The sequence below is a fragment of the Ylistrum balloti genome, unplaced genomic scaffold, assembly GCF_031769215.1.
Source record: "Ylistrum balloti isolate Yb309-2 unplaced genomic scaffold, AGI_CSIRO_Ybal_v1 Utg371540, whole genome shotgun sequence".
NCBI classification, from domain to species: domain Eukaryota; kingdom Metazoa; phylum Mollusca; class Bivalvia; order Pectinida; family Pectinidae; genus Ylistrum; species Ylistrum balloti.
Window position 1 is genome coordinate 564,130 of NW_026782794.1, and position 21,440 is coordinate 585,569.

A 21,440-nucleotide genomic window follows, 5' to 3' on the forward strand; every position below is an offset into this window, starting at 1 on the left:
GAGGGACGGACAGTTAACACAGGACACAATGGTATAATACTACTGAGGGTCGGACAGTTAACACGGGGCACACTTCTATAATACTACTGAGGGACGGACAGTTAACACAGGACACACTGGTATAATACTACTGAGGGAAGACAGACAGGATGGTATAATACTACTGAACACAGGACACACTGGTATAATACTACTGAGGGACGGACAGTTTACACAGGACACAATGGTATAATACTACTGAGGGACGGACAGTTAACACTTGACACACTGGTATAATACAACTGAGTGAAGGACAGTTAACACAGGACACACTGGTATAATCCTACTGAGGGAAGACAGTTTACACGGGGCAAACATTGGTATGATACTATTGAGAGAAGGACAGTTAACACGGGACACACCGGTATAATACTACTGAGTGAATGACAGTTAACACGGGACACACTGGTATAATACTACTGAGGGACGGACAGTTAACACTTGACACAATGGTATGATACTACTGAGGGTCGGACAGTTAACACAGGACACAATGGTATAATACTACTGAGGGACGGACAGTTAACACAGGACACAATGGTATAATACTACTGAGGGAAGGACAGTTAACACGGGACACACCGGTATAATACTACTGAGGGAAGGAGAGTTAACACAGGACACAATGGTATAATACTACTGAGGGACGGACAGTTAACATAGGACACACTGGTATAATACTACTGAGCGAAGGACAGTTAACACTTGACACAATGGTATGATACTACTGAGGGACGGACAGTTAACATAGGACACACTGGTATAATACTACTGAGAGAAGGACAGTTAACACTTGACACACTGGTATTATACAATTGAGGGAAGACAGTTTACACGGGACACACTGGTATAATACTACTGAGGGAAGGACAGTTAACACAGGGCACAATGGTGTAATAATACTGTGATGGAACCAGGAGCTCTCTCCCCTTAGCCGCTGATCGCTAGTAATCAGCAAGAGTAATTTAGAGTAACTGCCCTTGTGTGTCTTCTCTTATTTTCCGTCTGAGAGAAACGACATGGTCATGAGAGCAGCCTTTTCAGCATCGTTTAATCAAAGATGTCAAGTCGAGTGAGCTATCATAAAGCCCCACACGTCGTAAGTGTTTATTTTATGTAAGCAGAGTGCTAGAACCTTGATGAAACCGTTTGTATGCTGCAATATGTATTTTTAGAGATGTAAACAAAATAGGTGTTGTTTAGATTTGGCGGTAAATATGGCCGTCAATTTCCCCTTACTGTAACTAAGTCTTTTTATTGGTAGAAGTTTAGTTTCCTCATACACAGGTAATTGTATGGATACAATCAAGTGAATTTCTAGTCATTATCACAACTATTCACAGTTTATTTACATAATAGATACCTAGATCTATTTGATGTGTTCATATTTGCACATGGTTTCGATTTGGTTAGCTGTACTCAGATTTATGTATTGTCAACCTGTCTATTAAAACCTCTCTGGCCCCCATAAAGATCAGTCTCCTAGGGCAGGTGGTCTTTGTGGACAGGAGTTCCTTATAAGACAGGTGGTCCTCATAGACAGGTGGCCGCTTTACAGAGGTGGTCGTTATAGACAGGTTTTCGCCTGTAGACTGGCTTAAATGTATAGATGGCTATTTTTTTGACTTACTGAAGCTCATATGTGAATGTTTATTGCATAATTCAGTGATATGTTCCCTACTCTGATAGTATTGTTTAAATTTAAGAATAATCAGATAATTTGTGATGTTTTTAGTATGAATACACCTGTAATTTGGGTATTTCTGTATGAGTGTATGTGAGACAATATTTTCAAGGTAATTAAGTTCCGGTGTTCTATTTTCTTGGTAGATTGGTCATTTATTCACTCAAGATTACTAGTCAGGGCCAAAAATTGCAACTATAAATACAATGTAGATGTTTGTTCGGAACAAATTGAGTCAATATCTGTACATTAGACTGAATCTTGCCTTTGTTTGTAATTTCAGGTTTTACTACATGTATATACTATCTGTCAATAAACCTCTACAAACCTAGCACCAGGTGCTTGTTGTGTTTAGGGTTAGACGGAACAGTAAAACGACGTGTGCCAGCGATACATGATGGCTACCTCAAAGGATCAGGATCCTACCAAGTTGCAAGAGCGACAAGGGCATGAGATGCCTCCTAATGAAGATAAAGCCTTGCTACAGCCTTTCTCAGACCTAGAATTTTCCTCCTCAGACAGACCTCATCGAGAAAAAACTCTAACAGATGGAGGAGAGGCACTGTATGAGGCCACGGTACGGAAGAGTGCCTTCAAGCTCATCGACTTCCGGAGAAGGATTGACAACATCATCGCCGACTTCGCGTCTAAAATGGACCAAAAGGATTTGGTCGCAGCAAACAGGGAGGCGTCTACGAGAGACATATGATGCCTACCTTGAGGAGATAAAGACCTTCGTGCGATATTTGACGCGTCTTAACACAGAGACCAGTAAACGGGAGAAAGCATCCCAAGAATCGATACACGCCCAGGTTTACGAAAGGGTGACAAGAGTCTATGAGGAGATGGCAAGAGTTCAGGAGAAAGCAACCTCCCAGACAGGGGAGGAAACTAAGTCACAGGTGAAATCAAAGTCGCCTTCAATACACAGTCACACTCCGAGTGGATCCAGGAGCAACTCAGTCAGCAGCCACAACAGCTCCCTACTGGCACGCCAGCATGCCAAGCTGGAAGCAGCCAAGACACGCCTAACCTTCATGCACCGCGAGATGGAGATACAAAAACAGCAAGCACGGATGGAGGCTGAAGTTCTTAGACAGAGGGCTGGCTACGAGTCAGACCTGCAGTTTTTGAAGTCGCAACAGGAAGCTGCGGTCGCTCAAGCAGTATTGGACGCTATGTATGAGGAGTTGGACGTATGCAAGTCAGAGAGAGGGTCACAACTCCCTCTACCTATACTACCAGAAATGGATGCAGGGGAGCGAACCGAACAATATGTAATAGAACATAGTCGGATTGGAACGCCTAGTAACCGGGTTGCTAGTAAGGACGACATTGAGGCGGCTGTACCTCCCAACCCATATTTGGAGGTCATCCCTGACGCTGAACCAGCCAAAGGACAATTGAATCCTAACTCACCGAGTTTCTATCCAGAGAAGTCGTGTTACTCAGACTTCACCAAGTATTTGTTGAGGAAGGACCTTCTCCTCCAAAGACTTACAACATTTGACGACAAACCCGAGACCTTCATTATGTGGAAGGCTAGTTTTCAGTCTGTAACTAAAGAACTGAGTGTTACGCCAAATGAGGAGTTTGACCTGTTAATTAAATGGCTGGGCCCAGAGTCCAAGAAGCACGCACAAAGTCTGAGAGCATCAAATACATTTAACCCATCCAGGGGTCTGGAAAGACTGTGGGAACGTCTCAGTGAGAGATATGGATGCCCCGAAATGGTAGAATCATCACTTAAAGGGAAACTAGAAAAATTCCCCAAGTTAGGCAACAGGGACAATGCCAAGCTATATGAATTGTCTGACACTCTGTCCGAGATTGAATCCCTTATGGGAGATCCCATGTACGCGGCACTACTTAGTGGCCAAGACACAGGTGTCAGGCAACGATTCCAAATTAGGCGAGAAACAGTGTCCTATACATAACACGTCAAACCATAATGTCAACCAATGCAGGTCATTTAGACTTAAGTCGCTATCTGAACGGAGGCGGATCCTAGGTGAACACCGCATGTGCTATCGATGTTGCGATACTGATACACATATGTTCAAAAACTGTACAGTTTCCATCAAGTGCTCAGAGTGTGGGAGCGATCAACATGCAACCGCGCTTCACCCTAGAGATCGTGGTGAACCTATAAATCGTAAGGAGCAGAACAAGCCGAGTAGGCACAACGACAAAACCCCAAGCCAGAACGGCGGGGAGAAATCTGTGGAGGTGGGAGTCGTGAATAAATGTACCCGCGTGTGTGGAGGAAAGAAGTTTTCTGGAAGGTCGTGCTCAAAAACTATACTGGTAAAGGTCCACCCGACTGGAAAGCCAGAGCTGGCGATCAATATGTACGCCATTCTTGACGACCAGAGCAACCGCACGTTATGTCGACCTGCGTTCTTCGATGTTATGAATGTCTCAGGAGAGACAACGGAGCGGTACACACTCGTTTCGTGCGCAGGTGACCTCCCTACTCAAGGTAGATGTGCACACGGATTCTCAGTCTCTTCTCTGGACGGCGAATTTAGCTTGTCATTACCTGGGATACTCGAGTGTGATCAGATTCCCAACAATCGTTTAGAGATACCCACCCCAGAGATTACAACTTACCATAGTCACCTGAAGGATGTCGACCTTCCACCACTAGACCCTGGAACTCAAATTCTCTTGTTGATTGGTCGCGACGTGCCAGAGGCCCACCACGTGTGCGAACAGATTATTGGTCCATCTAACTCTCCATTTGCCCAGAGATTACGTTTAGGCTGGGTCATTGTAGGTAACGTCTGTCTTGGAACTACACATCCTCCAGACTCATCAGATGTCTCTGTTCTTAAAACAAGGATACTTGAGGACGGACGTCCCACACTGTTTCCACCATGTGAAAATCAATTCAAAGTGAAAGGCGTTTATGAGGAATCAAACATCGGACGGGACGTGTTTCAACAAACCCAGAATGACAACAAAGTCGGCTTGTCTTTAGAAGACCGAGCATTTCTTGAACTCATGGACAAAGAGTTTACAAAGGATTCTCAAGGTAAATGGATTGCTCCACTGCCTTTTCGGGAACCTCGTCCTAGACTACCTAATAACAGGTACCAAGCCTTAAAAAGAGCTCAGATCCTCGATGCTTCTCTTCAGAGGAATCCTGTCAAACGAGACCACTTCACTTCCTTCATGAAAGGAATCATTGACAATGGGCATGCAGAATTGGCTCCCCCACTTTCTGATGATGAGGAGTGTTGGTATTTGCCACTTTTTGGCATCTATCATCCCAAGAAGCCGGATAAGATTCGGGGAGTTTTCGACTCGTCAGCCATGTACGAAGGTATCTCATTGAACCAAGTTCTGATGAAGGGTCCGGATTTGACGAACAATCTCCTTGGCGTCCTCTTAAGATTTAGAAAGGAAGCAGTAGCTGTGAGCTGTGACGTAGAGCAGATGTTTTACTGTTTTGGCGTGAGGGAAGACCACCGCAATTTCTTGAGATTCATATGGTATGAGGACAATGACCCTGGGAAGCAGCTGGTGGAGTATAGAATGCTTAAGCACGTGTTTGGTAATAGTCCTTCACCAGCCGTGGCCTCTTATGGTCTTCTTAGGACAGCCAAAGAAGGGGAAAGGGAGTTTGGCAGTAACGTTCTCGAGTTCATACAAGGAAACTTTTACGTCGACGATGGGCTTACATCACTCCTTACTGCTCAAGAGGCGATCAGCTTACTTGACCAGACAAAGAAGGCCTTGAACACCAGCCATATCAGACTCCACAAATTCACTTCTAACTGCGAGGATGTTCTTAACGCCCTGCCGCCAGAGGATCTGGCCAATGATCTGAGGAAGATAGAGATTGGCACTGATGCCCTTCCTTCACAACGGAGCCTTGGTCTGTGTTGGGAGTTGGAAACCGACGTCTTCACATTCGCTATATCCAAGGAGTCCAAACCATATACACGCCGCGGTGTCTTATCCACAATAAACCGTCTGTACGACCCCCTTGGATTCCTCTCTCCCGAAACTGTACAAGGAAAAATCCTCCTTCGAGACATGGTATCTGGTACTATTGATTGGGATCAACCATTGCCAGAGGAATTCAAGGATTCATGGAAACAGTGGGACACTTCAGTCCAGGACTTAGAGACTTTCCAAATACCTCGCAGATATCCGTCACATATCAACTCCGTAAGTGAGCTGCATGTTTATTCCGACGCGTCAGAGAGGGCAATTTCTGCGGTCGCATACCTCAAATCTCTAGATGAGGATGGGCAACCACGCTTTAGCTTCGTTTTAGGGAAGTCGAAAATTGCACCGCGTCACGGACACACCATTCCCCGTTTAGAACTGTGTGCCGCGGTACTAGCGGTGGAAATAGCTGAAGTTATTACACAAGAATTATCTTTTCCCAGGGAACGCATATTTTTCCATACAGACAGCAAGGTCGTACTCGGCTACGTCACAAACAGGACTCGCCGATTTTACATCTATGTAGCGAACAGGGTGTGCAGGATACTGGAATTTTCAAAACCAGATCAGTGGTTCTATGTTTCTACGGAGAGCAATCCCGCTGATATCGGTACTCGGTATATAGCTCCAGCCCTTTTGGAAAGGAGCATGTGGATTCAAGGACCTCCTAAACCAGACTCTCCAGAGATTGAGCCATCATCTACATCATCCTCACTCTTCCCTTTGGTCGCACCAGACGAAGATGTAGAAGTTCGACAAGAAGTTGTCAAGGTCATCAAAACGGACATAGAGGACGTCGACAAACCTCCCAGGTCTTGGCTAGAACGGTTTGAGAAATTTTCTAGCTGGACCAACCTGCTGTTGGCCATATCTCTCATTAAACACATAGCTACGTCATTTAAGTCAAAACACCACAATTGTGCAGGATGGCACAAATGTGACACTTAACCGTTCGGTCGAAAGTCGTGCAGCAGCAGAAGTGTTTATCGTCAGAGAGCTTCAAAGGGGATTCTATGGGGACATCAGGAAATGTCCAAAGGAACTATCTCCCTACCTGGATGAGAATGGCATAATACGTGTTGGAGGAAGACTTAAAAAGTCGGAGTTACCTAGAGGTGAAAGGAACCCTATCTTGATACCTGGACGACATCACGTCGCTACACTGTTAACTCGTCACTTCCATTACTCTGTCCAACACCAAGGGAGACATCTGACAGAAGGCGCTATAAGATCTGCAGGATTTTGGATCACTGGAGGGAAAAGACTAGTGTCCTTCGTGATTCATCATTGCATGAAGTGCCGTAGACTCCGCGGGAAGTGTGCTGAACAGAAAATGGCGGATCTTCCAACTGAGCGAGTGACACCTAGCCCGCCATTCACATACGTCGGCGTTGACGTATTCGGGCCTTGGAATGTTGTAACCCGCAGGACCAGGGGTGGTTCGGCAGCTAGCAAACGCTGGGCAGCGCTTTTCACGTGTTTGTTTTCTCGGGCTGTCCATATCGAGTTGCTTGAAGAAATGAGCTCTGCATCATTCATAAATGCTGTCAGGAGATTTTACGCTATCAGAGGGAAAGTCGCCGAGTTTCGCTCCGACAGAGGTACTAACTTTATTGGTGCTACTTCAGACCTGGGAGCTACAGCGATCTTCATTGAAGACCGGCAAGTCAAGGAATTCCTTCGTGAGTCCGGTACAATCTGGAAATTTAACCCACCGACAGACACCGATAACCCATGTATCCTTTCTCCAGCAACTATTTTGACACAGAAAACTGGGAGTCAAGTAGAGTCGTTTGGATACTTGGGTCATAAGGACATGTTTAGATCACAGTGGAAACACGTACAGGTGCTAGCGGAGAATTTCTGGAATCGATGGCGTAAGGAATTTCTACCATTGTTACAGACTAGGAGGAAATGGAAACACGAATCTCCAAACGTGGAGGAAGGAGACGTTGTCCTTATGAAGGATGAACAAGTCGCACGCAATGATTGGCCTCTTGGCATCATCACTCGTACCTTTCCTAGTGAGGATGGACTTGTTCGAAAGGTCGAAATTCAAATATGTCGAGGGGGAAAGAAGTCAACTTTAGTCCGTCCGGTCACTCAGATCGTGATTCTCCTTTCAAAGGATAAAGAGTCAGTGTAATAGACAAACTGTGTTTATATGTATATATACACCTGGTGTTTGTACATGCGGGATGAACGTTACCTGTTCTACGAACATCCAATTGAACATACTAGTCAATAACTATTGTTTTCTCAATTTGCATTTATTGGACAATCATTCTAATTCGTTATGTTATTCGAACCTTTGTGTTAAATGTGTATCTATAATTAGTGATATTATTCATATCAGGCGGGGAGTGTGATGGAACCAGGAGTTCTCTCCTCTTAGCCGCTGATCGCTAGTAATCAGCAAGAGTAATTTAGAGTTACTGCCCTTGTGTGTCTTCTCTTATTTTCCGTCTGAGAGAAACGGCATGGTCATGAGAGCAGCCTTTTCAGCATCGTTTAATCAAAGATGTCAAGTCGAGTGAGCTATCATAAAGCCCCACACGTCGTAAGTGTTTATTTTATGTAAGCAGAGTGCTAGAACCTTGATGAAACCGTTTGTATGCTGCAATATGTATTTTTAGAGATGTAAACAAAATAGGTGTTGTTTAGATTTGGCGGTAAATATGGCCGTCAATTTCCCCTTACTGTAACTAAGTCTTTTTATTGGTAGAAGTTTAGTTTCCTCATACACAGGTAATTGTATGGATACAATCAAGTGAATTTCTAGTCATTATCACAACTATTCACAGTTTATTTACATAATAGATACCTAGATCTATTTGATGTGTTCATATTTGCACATGGTTTCGATTTGGTTAGCTGTACTCAGATTTATGTATTGTCAACCTGTCTATTAAAACCTCTCTGGCCCCCATAAAGATCAGTCTCCTAGGGCAGGTGGTCTTTGTGGACAGGAGTTCCTTATAAGACAGGTGGTCCTCATAGACAGGTGGCCGCTTTACAGAGGTGGTCGTTATAGACAGGTTTTCGCCTGTAGACTGGCTTAAATGTATAGATGGCTATTTTTTGACTTACTGAAGCTCATATGTGAATGTTTATTGCATAATTCAGTGATATGTTCCCTACTCTGATAGTATTGTTTAAATTTAAGAATAATCAGATAATTTGTGATGTTTTTAGTATGAATACACCTGTAATTTGGGTATTTCTGTACGAGTGTATGTGAGACAATATTTTCAAGGTAATTAAGTTCCGGTGTCCTATTTTCTTGGTAGATTGGTCATTTATTCACTCAAGATTACTAGTCAGGGCCAAAAATTGCAACTATAAATACAATGTAGATGTTTGTTCGGAACAAATTGAGTCAATATCTGTGCATTAGACTGAATCTTGCCTTTGTTTGTAATTTCAGGTTTTACTACATGTATATACTATCTGTCAATAAACCTCTACAAACCTAGCACCGGGTGCTTGTTGTGTTTAGGGTTAGACGGAACAAATACTGATGGAAGGACAGCTAACACAGGGCACAATGGTGTAATAATACTGATGGAAGGACAGCTAACACGGGCCACAATGGTATAATTCTACTGAGGGACGGACAGTTAACACAGGACACATGGTATAATACTACTGAGGGACGGACAGTTAACACGGGGCACACTTGTATAATACTACTGAGGGAAAGACAGTTAACACTTGACACACTGGTATGATACTGCTGAGGGTCGGACAGTTAACACGGGACACACCGGTATAATACTACTGAGGGACGGACAGTTAACATAGGACATAATGGTATAATACTACTGAGGGACGGACAGTTAACACAGGGCACAATGGTGTAATAATACTGATGGAAGGACAGCTAACACAGGGCACAATGGTGTAATAATACTGATGGAAGGACAGCTAACACGGGCCACAATGGTATAATTCTACTGAGGGACGGACAGTTAACACAGGACACATGGTATAATACTACTGAGGGAAAGACAGTTAACACGGGGCACACTTGTATAATACTACTGAGGGAAGACAGTTTACACGGGGCACACATTGGTATGATACTATTGAGAGAAGGACAGTTAACACAGGACACAATGGTATAATACTACTGAGGGAAAGACAGTTAACACGGGGCACATTTGTATAATACTACTGAGGGAAAGACAGTTAACACTTGACACACTGGTATGATACTACTGAGGGAAAGACAGTTAATACTTGACACACTGGTATAATACTACTGAGGGAAGACAGTTTACACGGGACACACATTGGTATGATACTATTGAGAGAAGGACAGTTAACACGGGACACACATTGGTATGATACTATTGAGAGAAGGACAGTTAACACAGGACACACTGGTATAATACTACTGAGGGAAGACAGTTTACACGGGGCACACATTGGTATGATACTATTGAGAGAAGGACAGTTAACACAGGACACACTGGTATAATACTACTGAGGGAAGACAGTTTACACGGGGCACACATTGGTATGATACTATTGAGAGAAGGACAGTTAACACAGGACACACTGGTATAATCCTACTGAGGGAAGACATTTTACACGGGGCAGACATTGGTATGGTACTATAGAGAGAAGGACAGTTAACACAGGACACACTGGTATAATACTACTGAGGGAAGACAGTTTACACGGGACACACATTGGTATGATACTATTGAGAGAAGGACAGTTAACACAGGACACACTGGTATAATCCTACTGAGGGAAGACAGTTTACACGGGACACACATTGGTATAATACTATTGAGAGAAGGACAGTTAACACAGGACACACTGGTATAATCCTACTGAGGGAAGACAGTTTACACGGGGCAAACATTGGTATGATACTATTGAGAGAAGGATAGTTAACACGGGGCACATCTTGGTATGATACTATTGAGAGAAGGACAGTTAACACGGGGCACATCTTGGTATGATACTATTGAGAGAAAGACAGTTAACACTTGACACACTGGTATGTTTAATATTATATTGATTACATTTGAAAATAAAGTAAAATAACCAAATTACTGGCATGTTAAGAACAAATTTAAAACGAGGAAGCTGCCTAAACCTTTCGCAGGCATTACTCATTATAACTTCGCAGTACGCGACAAAATATAGTCCGTAAACCCGGAAATAAAATTCGATGTAAATTTCCTTTTAAATTCACAAAGAAAATGTTACTTATTCATGTCACTAAGAGACAAAATTTGCTGTAAAATGTTCCAAGAGAGTTTAATCTGTAACAAGTTGCTACTACAGTTGTGGCTGTTGGTGACACGAAGTCCATTGAAAAGTTTGATTTGTTAGCTCCATATGCAAGGCGTTCTGTTTGGGATTGGATTTTATCATAACTAGCGTTGCATTGTTTGCTTACTTTCATGGAAATTAACATGGAATTAAAAGTCGTTTCACGATTAAACAACCCCTTTCAGATGTCCGGTTTTTGTTGTTTTTTTTTTGTACCGGGCTAAATGATTTGTCAATTTTGTCGTCAGATGGTTTGTGTTCTCCCTTTTCATTGGCATAAGTCTGTAAAAGTGTATACACTATTGGAAAATAATATATTTTATCAATGAGATATACCTCTATATTTCAACGGTATAAATGCAATAAATGAAACTTTCTTAATGTGTTGGTTGTTTTTGACCTCACGTAATGTAACTTTCCTTTTGATAAGTAAGGGTTGTAGAAACGTTAAGGAGATTGTTGATATATTGTAAATCATTAATGATCCTATCATGTGTGCAACTCAATGTAAATTATCAAAAAAGTAAAATACATTGTTCTGTTAACAAGACATTCAATTTGAAGGAAAAGAAAAGAATCATGAGAGTATATGATGAAGATAAAACAAACACCATTTTCTGATGATAATGACAAGGAAGCAGCCGCATTATGAATATTACCACTGTTTTTAATACATGTGTACTTCCATCAACGTTTATGCTATATTTAATTACATATACGTTTATTGTTGCTCACATAATGAAACATCAAATACCACGAAGTATTTTGCACTTCGAAGTAGATACAGCAATAGATTTCATGAACCATTTAAACAAAGTGAACCGTTAATCAAAGATGGTAACTCATTCATTAACAATCAGACTTAAACCCCGGTGTGTGACTCACTCAGGAAACTACAACTAGGCGAAAAAACAGCGTATTTTCATGGAAAAAAATGACTTCACCATAAGGATCAGAATGAAAAATTCGGTCATATATTTGATCATTCTGATGTTTTTCCACACTGGTGAGTTCCTTATTGGATTATTTCTTTCACTTATTTTTATATCTTGAAGCTTAGAGTAGATTGTATTGATTTGTCGCTAAAGTTTTCTGGAACTTCACATGTGTATATATATAAACCTTTTATATAAGGATAAGATCAATGCTAATTACCTTTTAACTTTTCACGGTATTTTGCTTCTTGAATAAATTAAGAAATCAATAATTTCATCCCTGACGTCTTGTTATTCACATTTTCAGTATCATATCTCATTTCATAGTTTCTTAATGATTGTACACAATATGCACAAGTGTAGCACCTTTTCATACAAATTTAGATTTAATTGAGGGGCTGTCGTTGAGATACATCAGAGTCAACCAATGAATAAGAAGTAAGATTGTTTTATTCTGTTTTATTTGTGTAAAGTTGATTCTGATTGAACAGATGAATGGTAATGACAAACTTAAATAACAAATTAGATTGCCACAATAAACACCTACATTTAACAAAATAAACAAAATACATCAAATGATACCAGTGTAGAGAGACATATTGTTGATGTCTGTTTCTTTACGTTAGTTTAGACTTTAGTTAACTATCGTATATTGCAGTAGTTCATACATTTTACCAGACAATAAAAGGATTCAGAAACAAGTACACATATCTTATGTAAATCCTTATTTAGCAATGGAACTGTACTGACATTACGTCATGTATTAGTTGTGTAACAGATGCAGGGCAGGATGAAAGGGTGCAAGGGTTTACACTGGGATGTTGCTGAGGGTTCATGGCTGCAGTTCTGCAACATACACTGATTGCAATGTACATACATAACAATACATTCACTGGGGCTGTACATACTGCAGTAAGCAGTCAAAATATAAACAAAATTGCAAGTACAATGTAAGAATTACAAAAGGGAGCTAAATATATCAGGCCTAGTTGTACTTTCAAGTGTCGCACTTCAAAGATAATCCATTTACATTTCAAAACTTCTTACATTGTATATAAGACTTTGCAGACATCGATGATTTTCAACAATTTTGAACATTAAACATTCATTAATTGGTTTTATACATTGTATTATATATTTGGAGACTAAAAATAGAATAAGATCGGACGCTCAATACATTTTGTTCTATATACGTATCCTGTTACATATATTAGCAAATGTTATCCTGAGAATGGAACTACGTTAAAAAGACATCTCAGAAAAATAAAAGGACTCGCAATCAAATATTATTTTTTTTAAAAATCTCATGAAAACATCAGATTTATCTGATGTATTTCCTTGCGAAAAAGAAGAAGGGAGACTCATTTTTCCAACTGTAATAATTTTGACGACACCGATAGTAATTTCCCCGACTGGCAATACATAAGAAATTGGGTTCTTTTTCCACTGAACAGAATGCAATATTACAATTTAAAACCCAATGTATTCATTGATATATTGCAATTCTCGTTGGTGTGTAGAATATTATCCCATGTTTTACAAGGATTTGTTCAAAGTGACACGTGCACGGAAGATGGTAGTGTGTTGTACCGGAATCTTTCTCTCAACAAGCCAGCGAATCAATCCACCTTCTTCGAGCCTGTGCGTGCTGATGTTCCAATAGGTTTTGCTTGGAGGGCTAATGACGGAAATAAGAGCTCTGAATACACAAAAGGATCCTGTAGTCACACGGCTATACAACCGGGGAATCACTGGTGGCAAGTAGATTTACAAGGCATCTACAACGTCACTTCCGTCAATATCGTTAACAGAGCAATGAACAGTGAGTATCAAAGAACAATTAAGATAAGTGTAGTACACATTGACAGTGTAAGTAAGTGTAGTAAACATCAACAGTGTAGGTAAGTGTAGTTAACATCAACAGTGTAGGTAAGTGAAGTACACATCGATAGTGTAGAAAGTAATTCCGTTGAATTAGCTTACGTGATAAAATACAGTTGTTTTCCGTCACTGCCGAATACAGCAAAATATTTCCCGACAATGGCAGCGCCAGTTGCATAATAAAATAAGATATGCAATGAGTAGCTAATAGATTTGATTTTGTTTTCATTTAAAGACGAACGTTTGAGAGATTTTGGTATCGAAATGTCCATGTCTGACCAAGATGATGGGAATGGACACCTTGTAGGAGCTATAACCTGCCACTACCACCCTGGGGCCGGTATTGGGAGGAGTGAGGAGCGAGCATTTCCGTGTACAGCGGGGACAGTAGGGAGACATGTGCGCATTTACATGCTGGATAATTCCGTTAAGACCCTAACTCTTTGTGAAGTGGAGGTGTCAGGTCAGTAAAGCAGTTTCCCAGAGATATATGAATAAGTTTTATATAATGACTTGATTATTCTCACCATATACAAATGAATGATTTTTCATACATATCTTCACACACAGTCATTTTTTCTGTCACATCATCCCCTTCACTGAAATAGCAACTTTTCTTTACTGATTTTTATCTTTGGAAAGTGTGAAACTAGAATTACATTTCTATATTGAACAGAATTTTATTTTCTGAAATAAAACATGTAAAATTGTATCTATCACATAGGCTACAAAATGACATGTGACGTCAGCACCAAGAAAGACGTAACGTCTACGTCATCATCAACCACAACTGAGGTAACGTCTACGTCATCACCAACAAACACATTTCCAGATACAACAAATGATCCTGCCATATGTCGTTGTCGATGCGTGAATACGACAGTCCTCACGGTTCCAGAACTGTTTTATATAATGACTTGATTATTCTCACCATATACAAATGAATGATTTTTCATACATATCTTCACACACAGTCATTTTTTCTGTCACATCATCCCCTTCACTGAAATAGCAACTTTTCTTTACTGATTTTTATCTTTGGAAAGTGTGAAACTAGAATTACATTTCTATATTGAACAGAATTTTATTTTCTGAAATAAAACATGTAAAATTGTATCTATCACATAGGCTACAAAATGACATGTGACGTCAGCACCAAGAAAGACGTAACGTCTACGTCATCATCAACCACAACTGAGGTAACGTCTACGTCATCACCAACAATCACATTTCCAGATACAACAAATGATCCTGCCATATGTAATTGTCGATGCGTGAATACGACAGTCCTCACGGTTCCAGAACTGATCGAACGAGTCAACCAGTTAAAGAAAGAATTGACAACGGACAAAAAACAGACAATTTCCTACCGCCGAAAACTAATTAGTGCTCAGGATAACCGGACATCCGCCAAGGGTATCGGTGCTGTTCTAGGGGTGGGAGGTTTGGTGTTTATATTTGGCAGTATTTTAGTAATGGACCTTCTTCGTCTAAAGAGATTTTTACTTTGTATAAATCACTAATCCTACTCGAATATTTGGGCAGGGCACGAATGAAAACCAAATGTAGGTATAACCTAACATATCCTGTGACAACCCGAAAGATGCGTTTTAGCTGAAAAATCTATTTGAGAATAACCTACATATTTGATTTAATGAAACATGTGTAAAACCGCAACGGAATATACACGTGGGCAGTTCACAGTCACGTCATGTGATCTTCACCAGATATACACGACGTCAAGTTACGTAGATGTTCAGTGGAAGCACCGTCGGAAATATATCGTTAAGTTGAAACAAAACCCCTTAAGTATTTCATATGATTTGCGACGAAAGTTTCACGGATGAAATCATGAATGAGTTTTCAAATTCATAATGAGATAGAAAAAAAGGCGATTATGAAATATTGTATTTTGTTTAATATATTTGCTGATTTTTTTCAGTTACCACAATTAGCTTTTGTATTTTACATTGTGTTTTGAAAGATTCACATTAAATATATTTGGAAATTACGTTTAACTGTCAAGAAACTTCGTCTTTCCTTTTTCCTCTCAGTCTCGGGAAATAAGAAACTTATGACACGGCTTAACGTCCTACATCTTATTTTTATCTATTAAAAAGCAGTGCTTTATCCGTCAATACAATTTATATTTACATTTGGACGGTTATTCATCGACGTTATAGACACCAGCGGAACAGCCCGAAATAGCATAATTAGCTTGTGTAGTTTATCCGTCAATACAATTGATATTTACGTTTTGACAGTTATTTATCTAATCCATTAATTAATCGACATTCATCGACGTTATAGACACCGACGGAACAGCCCGAAACTGATTGTTGGCGGCAAACGTTGTCACACTTGACGTTTAGCGAAGTTTAAACATCAATTTGTTCATTTCTTTATATTACTGTACGTAGTTATCTATTGCGCTATCAATTTACCATTAATTCAATCATCTATTACTTTGAATTATATATATCTTACCAAATAATTTTGTTTTTCTTGTTTAGAAAATAAGGAACGATTTGTTTTCATTTGAATAGCGCAAAAGAGCATATTGATACATGGGAGATAATCCAACAAGTATTGATAAGTTTGTCTCCCTTCGTTAGTTTAACCTGTCAGTCGTGAAACAATACACATCATGCTAATTTTGAGCCGATAGAAAACTTGTTATACAAAAATCTGAAAGAAAATAGAACGCTTTATTTAATTTGAGGGAAGATACATGGAATAAAATATATTCAGCCCCTTTTAAAACAACATCCAACTCCAAACTTCAATGGCTGCTTACAAACACATTCTTATTCAAAACTGGAAAAACTGATAATAACCTATGTTCTTTTTGCAAACTTCATCCAGAAATTATTATTCATATATATTGGGGCAGTCATTTTGTGTAAAATCTAATTAAAAACTTAAGAATTAACATAAAAGCTAAAAATCTTGGTCTTTGATTCGACAAAAAAGAATTCATTTTTGATAAAACTGTAAATAAAAACAATAAATTTGACATTGATAACCTGATATTATAACTTATAAAACATTATGTATAAAAGCCAAGATGTGTTGAGCAACAACTTAATCTTTATAGTGTTAAAAGTCACATTAAAGTTGAGTTAAAAGCACACCATTTTTTTATGTAAATGTGAATTTGAAAATAAAGCTGTCCAATATTATTTCACATTCAGCTAGATGAAAAATTAAAGGGATTCGTGATTGGCATGATTAGAATATTAAATAGATATAAACGGCCAGGATATTTTTGAAATTAATGTCGCTTCAATGAATGTGGCGCGTGAGGGCAAAGCATAATGTGCATTCTGTCGAGTAATCGGTATGACTAGATTGGATGTAGGTAGAAAGTGTAGAATTTCCATTATTCACAACCGCTTAGTAGCACATGTACTCAGAAAAATGACCTATACATTTCCTTCTAAAACGGATAGCCTACTATACAATATGAAACTGATTATGACTATTGGAGATTTCAAGGGTACGAATTTGAGTAAAATATGTGGTCTTATGTATAACGATATTGCAACTCATATTGTTAGGCAGTGTGAACATGCTTGTTAGTTACGAGACAGTCTACTTCTATCGATATATAACTGTTAGTAATGTTATGTTTAGCGGGTATTTACACACAGTTTCTGATAATGACTTTTTCCTAATCCTGATTGGAGGAGATATATTATATAACTGAATAAGTCGGATTTAGTTAAATTCCCATCAATATCAGTAACGTGTGTTTATAGAATGCGTAAATGTTTTATAGATAATATCAATTCAAAATAAGCATAGTGCATTGCACATAGTAATAAAACGTCACTTTGCGAATGACAAATGACATATCACACTGAGCTACTTGCTTAAACTATCATGGGTTAAGAACGGTAGTATTGTAAAGGGAGATAACTCCATAAGTGGTTCTTTGTTTTGTAATGTTTTCGCAAGCTTAATATCATTAAATGTAAACATTGAAGGTGTTAAGTTCAATTAAATTAAGACACTATGCTTCACAAGGAATTTTTCTGTATCGAGGTGATTTCCTCTCTTCACTACTTACAAATGATATACTGATATTAAGGAGGACATTTCATTAGACCCAATCATCAATCTGTTACATGCTTCCGAAACGTCGTCTCAAAAATATATTGATAACTTGCTGTGTATGAAAGACAAACACAAAGAACGTCATGTGGGCGCTGAAAAGCGAACCGTTAATCAAAAATGGTAACTCATTTATTAACAATCAGTTAATAATGGCAATTGTCCGACAGATCGGCAGTATGATGATATATCTGTTAAATATTATGGTTAATCTGTCAAGTATACAAAGGATATGTAAACTTTACAATGTCTAAACGAAATATGTATTTTTAATACATCTAATGAATAATGCATCCGTTGATGGAAGAGGGTGATGTGGTTCAATTCACCTGCTAACTGTAGTATCAGTCTGACAGATTTCTCGGGATCGTTATAATCAACATGTCATGTATGACTTGGGTGTATTATACTTGTTAAAGAACAAGTAACTTACTGCTTGAACTACAAACAAACTATGTCTCATTTGTGTATTTCGTACGAGCATTTCGAACAAAACTGAAACGTAATAGTCCTATAGGAGACTAGAGTAAGTTTAAAAATTCAGTAGTCCTGTACGAGAAACTCTTAAAGACACTTATTCCATAGCTTATTTTGTGCTAGAAACTCAAACCAGACTAATATCCCGTTGTTTACCTTTTACAAGGAACTGGACTAAACTGTAATCGCTTTCTGTCTACTTTATACGAGGAACTAAAACAGGACTGTAATCCAACTTTTTACTTCATACGTGGAACTGAAAACAGCCTATAATACCGTTGTTTATTTGGTACGAGGAAATTTAACCAACTCTGTGTACTTTAAAAGGGTGCTAGAGCTAGATCAAAGTGTGTTCGTTGTAGTCGAGAACTAGATCCAGACTTAAACCCAGGTGTGTGACTCACCCAGGAAACTACGACTAGGCGAAAAAACAGCGTATTTTCATGGATAAACCCTGACTTCACCATAAGGATCAGAATGAAAAATTCGGTCATATATTTGATCATTCTGATGTTTTTCCACACTGGTGAGTTCCTTATTGGATTATTTCTTTCACTTATTTTTATATCTTGAAGCTTAGAGTAGCTTGTATTGATTTGTCGCTAAAGTTTTCTGGAACTTCACATGTATATATATAAACCTTTTATATAAGGATAAGATCAATGCTAATTACCCTTTAACTTTTCACGGTATTTTGCTTCTTGAATAAATCAATAAATCAATAATTTCATCCCTGACGTCTTGTTATTCACATTTTCAGTATCATATCTCATTTCATAGTTTCTTAATGATTGTACACAATATGCACAAGTGTAGCACCTTTTCATACAAATTTAGATTTAATTGAGGGGCTGTCGTTGAGATACATCAGAGTCAAACAATGAATAAGAAGTATGATTGTTTTATTCTGTTTTATTTGTGTAAAGTTGATTCTGATTGAACAGATGAATGGTAATGACAAACTTAAATAACAAATTAGATTACCACTATAAACACCTACATTTAACAAAATAAACAAAATACATCAAATGATACCAGTGTAGAGAGACATATTGTTGATGTCTGTTTCTTTACGTTAGTTTAGACTTTAGTTAACTATCGTATATTGCAGTAGTTCATACATTTTACCAGACAATAAAAGGATTCAGAAACAAGTACACATATCTTATGTAAATCCTTATTTAGCAATGGAACTGTACTGACATTACGTCATGTATTAGTTGTATAACAGATGCAGGGCAGGATGAAAGGGTGCAAGGGTTTACACTGGGATGTTGCTGAGGGTTCATGGCTGCAGTTCTGCAACATACACTGATTGCAATGTAGATACATAACAATACATTCACTGGGACTGTACATACTGCAGTGAGCAGTCAAAATATAAACAAAATTGCAAGTACAATGTAAGATTTACAAAAGGGAGCTAAATATGTCAGGCCTAGTTGTACTTTCAAGTGTCGCACTTCAAAGATAATCCATTTACATTTCATAACGAGAGCGACCTGCCCCTGATGGATAATGTGTTTATATTTCGGTCTCTGATGCTTTGAATTGATACATCGATTTCCAGAGCATCTTTTGTCACCATTTTTGTTTGGTATGTGCCGAAGTCGCTTATGATAAGACAATTTGAGTTTATAACACGTGACATTATGTGTATCGCTTAAAAATGAGAGAAAAAAAACAAAAACAATTTGTATTATGTTACAACCATGTTCACGATATCACTGCGTGGGAGACGTATGCAATGCGAAATAGTAAATGCAGAGGCAGTTTTGTCACCATGGCTGACAATGAGGAGCCTAGTATGACATCGACACAAATAGATAGAAGCATTTTCGAGCAACTGAGAGAATCAATTGGATCGTTTGACAAAGCAAAATTTAAGAAACGCTTAGACTCAATATACTCGGGTAACATTGAAAGTCTCATCCATGTTTGTCAAGCACTATATGATTTGGCACTCGCGAGAATACCTGATACGCCTCAAGGGGAATTAGTCAGGCGCAGAAATGTCGGAAACTCGCCAGCGTTGAGCAAATATATAGCTGATATTTACACACTGTTCCAGTACATTGACGGAGGAACCAGTAGAAGTGAGATAAAATATTTGTTGAAATCAAAAGATATAGGAAACTCGACCTTCGACTCGCGTGTGTCAAAAGACTGTGCAGACACGTCGCTTCCACACAGTGATCAGACCTCGGTAAAACAGGTAATCTCACTAGGATCACCCGTGCATAACGACATGACAGCTACTGTAAACGAAAGCTCTAATACTTTGTCAAGTATTAAAGACAATGTAAGCAATCAAACTCTTGCTGACCTGTTTATACGAATGAGAAACGAAATGGCTGAACAAATTAATGAAATTAACATTGTGTTGCGAGAAGACATTAGAGAGCTTAAAAACGAATTACGTGAAATGAGAGTTGAAAAGGAGAGAAAAGAGCAACAATTATCAGCACTTATGATAGACATGAGTCACTTGCGGGCAGAACTGAATGTCAAAGAAAATGTAATACCAAATTTGAAATCTCAGAAGTGTGAATCTTCGTTGATAAGGCAAGATAATAACGTCGCGGTCAATGACGAAAAAATCAAAGTATCAGAAGTACTGCCCGATAACAGGTGCGACGACGATGTTGTCGATTAAACAAATAACAAAGCAGAAACAACTACTAATGCCTCTTCTTATCAAAATTCTCCTACCAACGAAGGGTTTTAGAGTTCTACGTCACCCGCTTATGCAGAGGTCCTTCAGAGGACAAATACGGAGACACGGGCAGATGAGCCAAAAGTTTTGTCTGTTTCGCTCAATAGTTGTGCTGATGGTAGCTAGGATCGTTCACATCGATACAATACATTCTTCGGGTACAATACAAAGCAGCAGCTTGGCCTGTCTGAGGAAAATTCATCCTCATACAAAGGGCCGGTTTCCAAAACGGCCCCTTCTCTGATTCAAATTTCCTGTTGGTGGTGCATTGCCCATGCTGTTGTGGTCACAAATCTATAAAGTATAAAGATTTAGGTCACTTGGTTTGTTTTTTATGGCT

General features: G+C 39.1%; 1 protein-coding gene across 1 annotated transcript; it reads left to right on the top strand.

The window, feature by feature from the left end:
• Positions 1–3,778: 3,778 nt before the first annotated feature.
• On the top strand, positions 3,779–15,314 carry LOC132562879 (uncharacterized). The gene is made up of 5 exons (XM_060227653.1): positions 3,779–6,495; positions 6,587–7,819; positions 13,431–13,732; positions 14,027–14,254; positions 14,920–15,314. Exons 1-5 carry the CDS (start codon positions 3,779–3,781, stop codon positions 15,312–15,314), a joined length of 4,875 nt encoding a protein of 1,624 aa, XP_060083636.1.
• The last annotated feature ends 6,126 nt before the right edge of the window (positions 15,315–21,440 follow it).

Excerpts from the sequence above, each read along its gene's own strand:
- LOC132562879 (XM_060227653.1), top strand. The coding sequence starts at position 3,779 with ATGTTCAAAAACTGTACAGTTTCCATCAAGTGCTCAGAGTGTGGGAGC. Across the intron at positions 6,496-6,586 it reads GACGTCGACAAACCTCCCAG|TCAAAACACCACAATTGTGC; the intron begins GTCTTGGCTAGA and ends ACGTCATTTAAG. Across the intron at positions 7,820-13,430 it reads CTCCTTTCAAAGGATAAAGA|AATATTATCCCATGTTTTAC; the intron begins GTCAGTGTAATA and ends GTTGGTGTGTAG.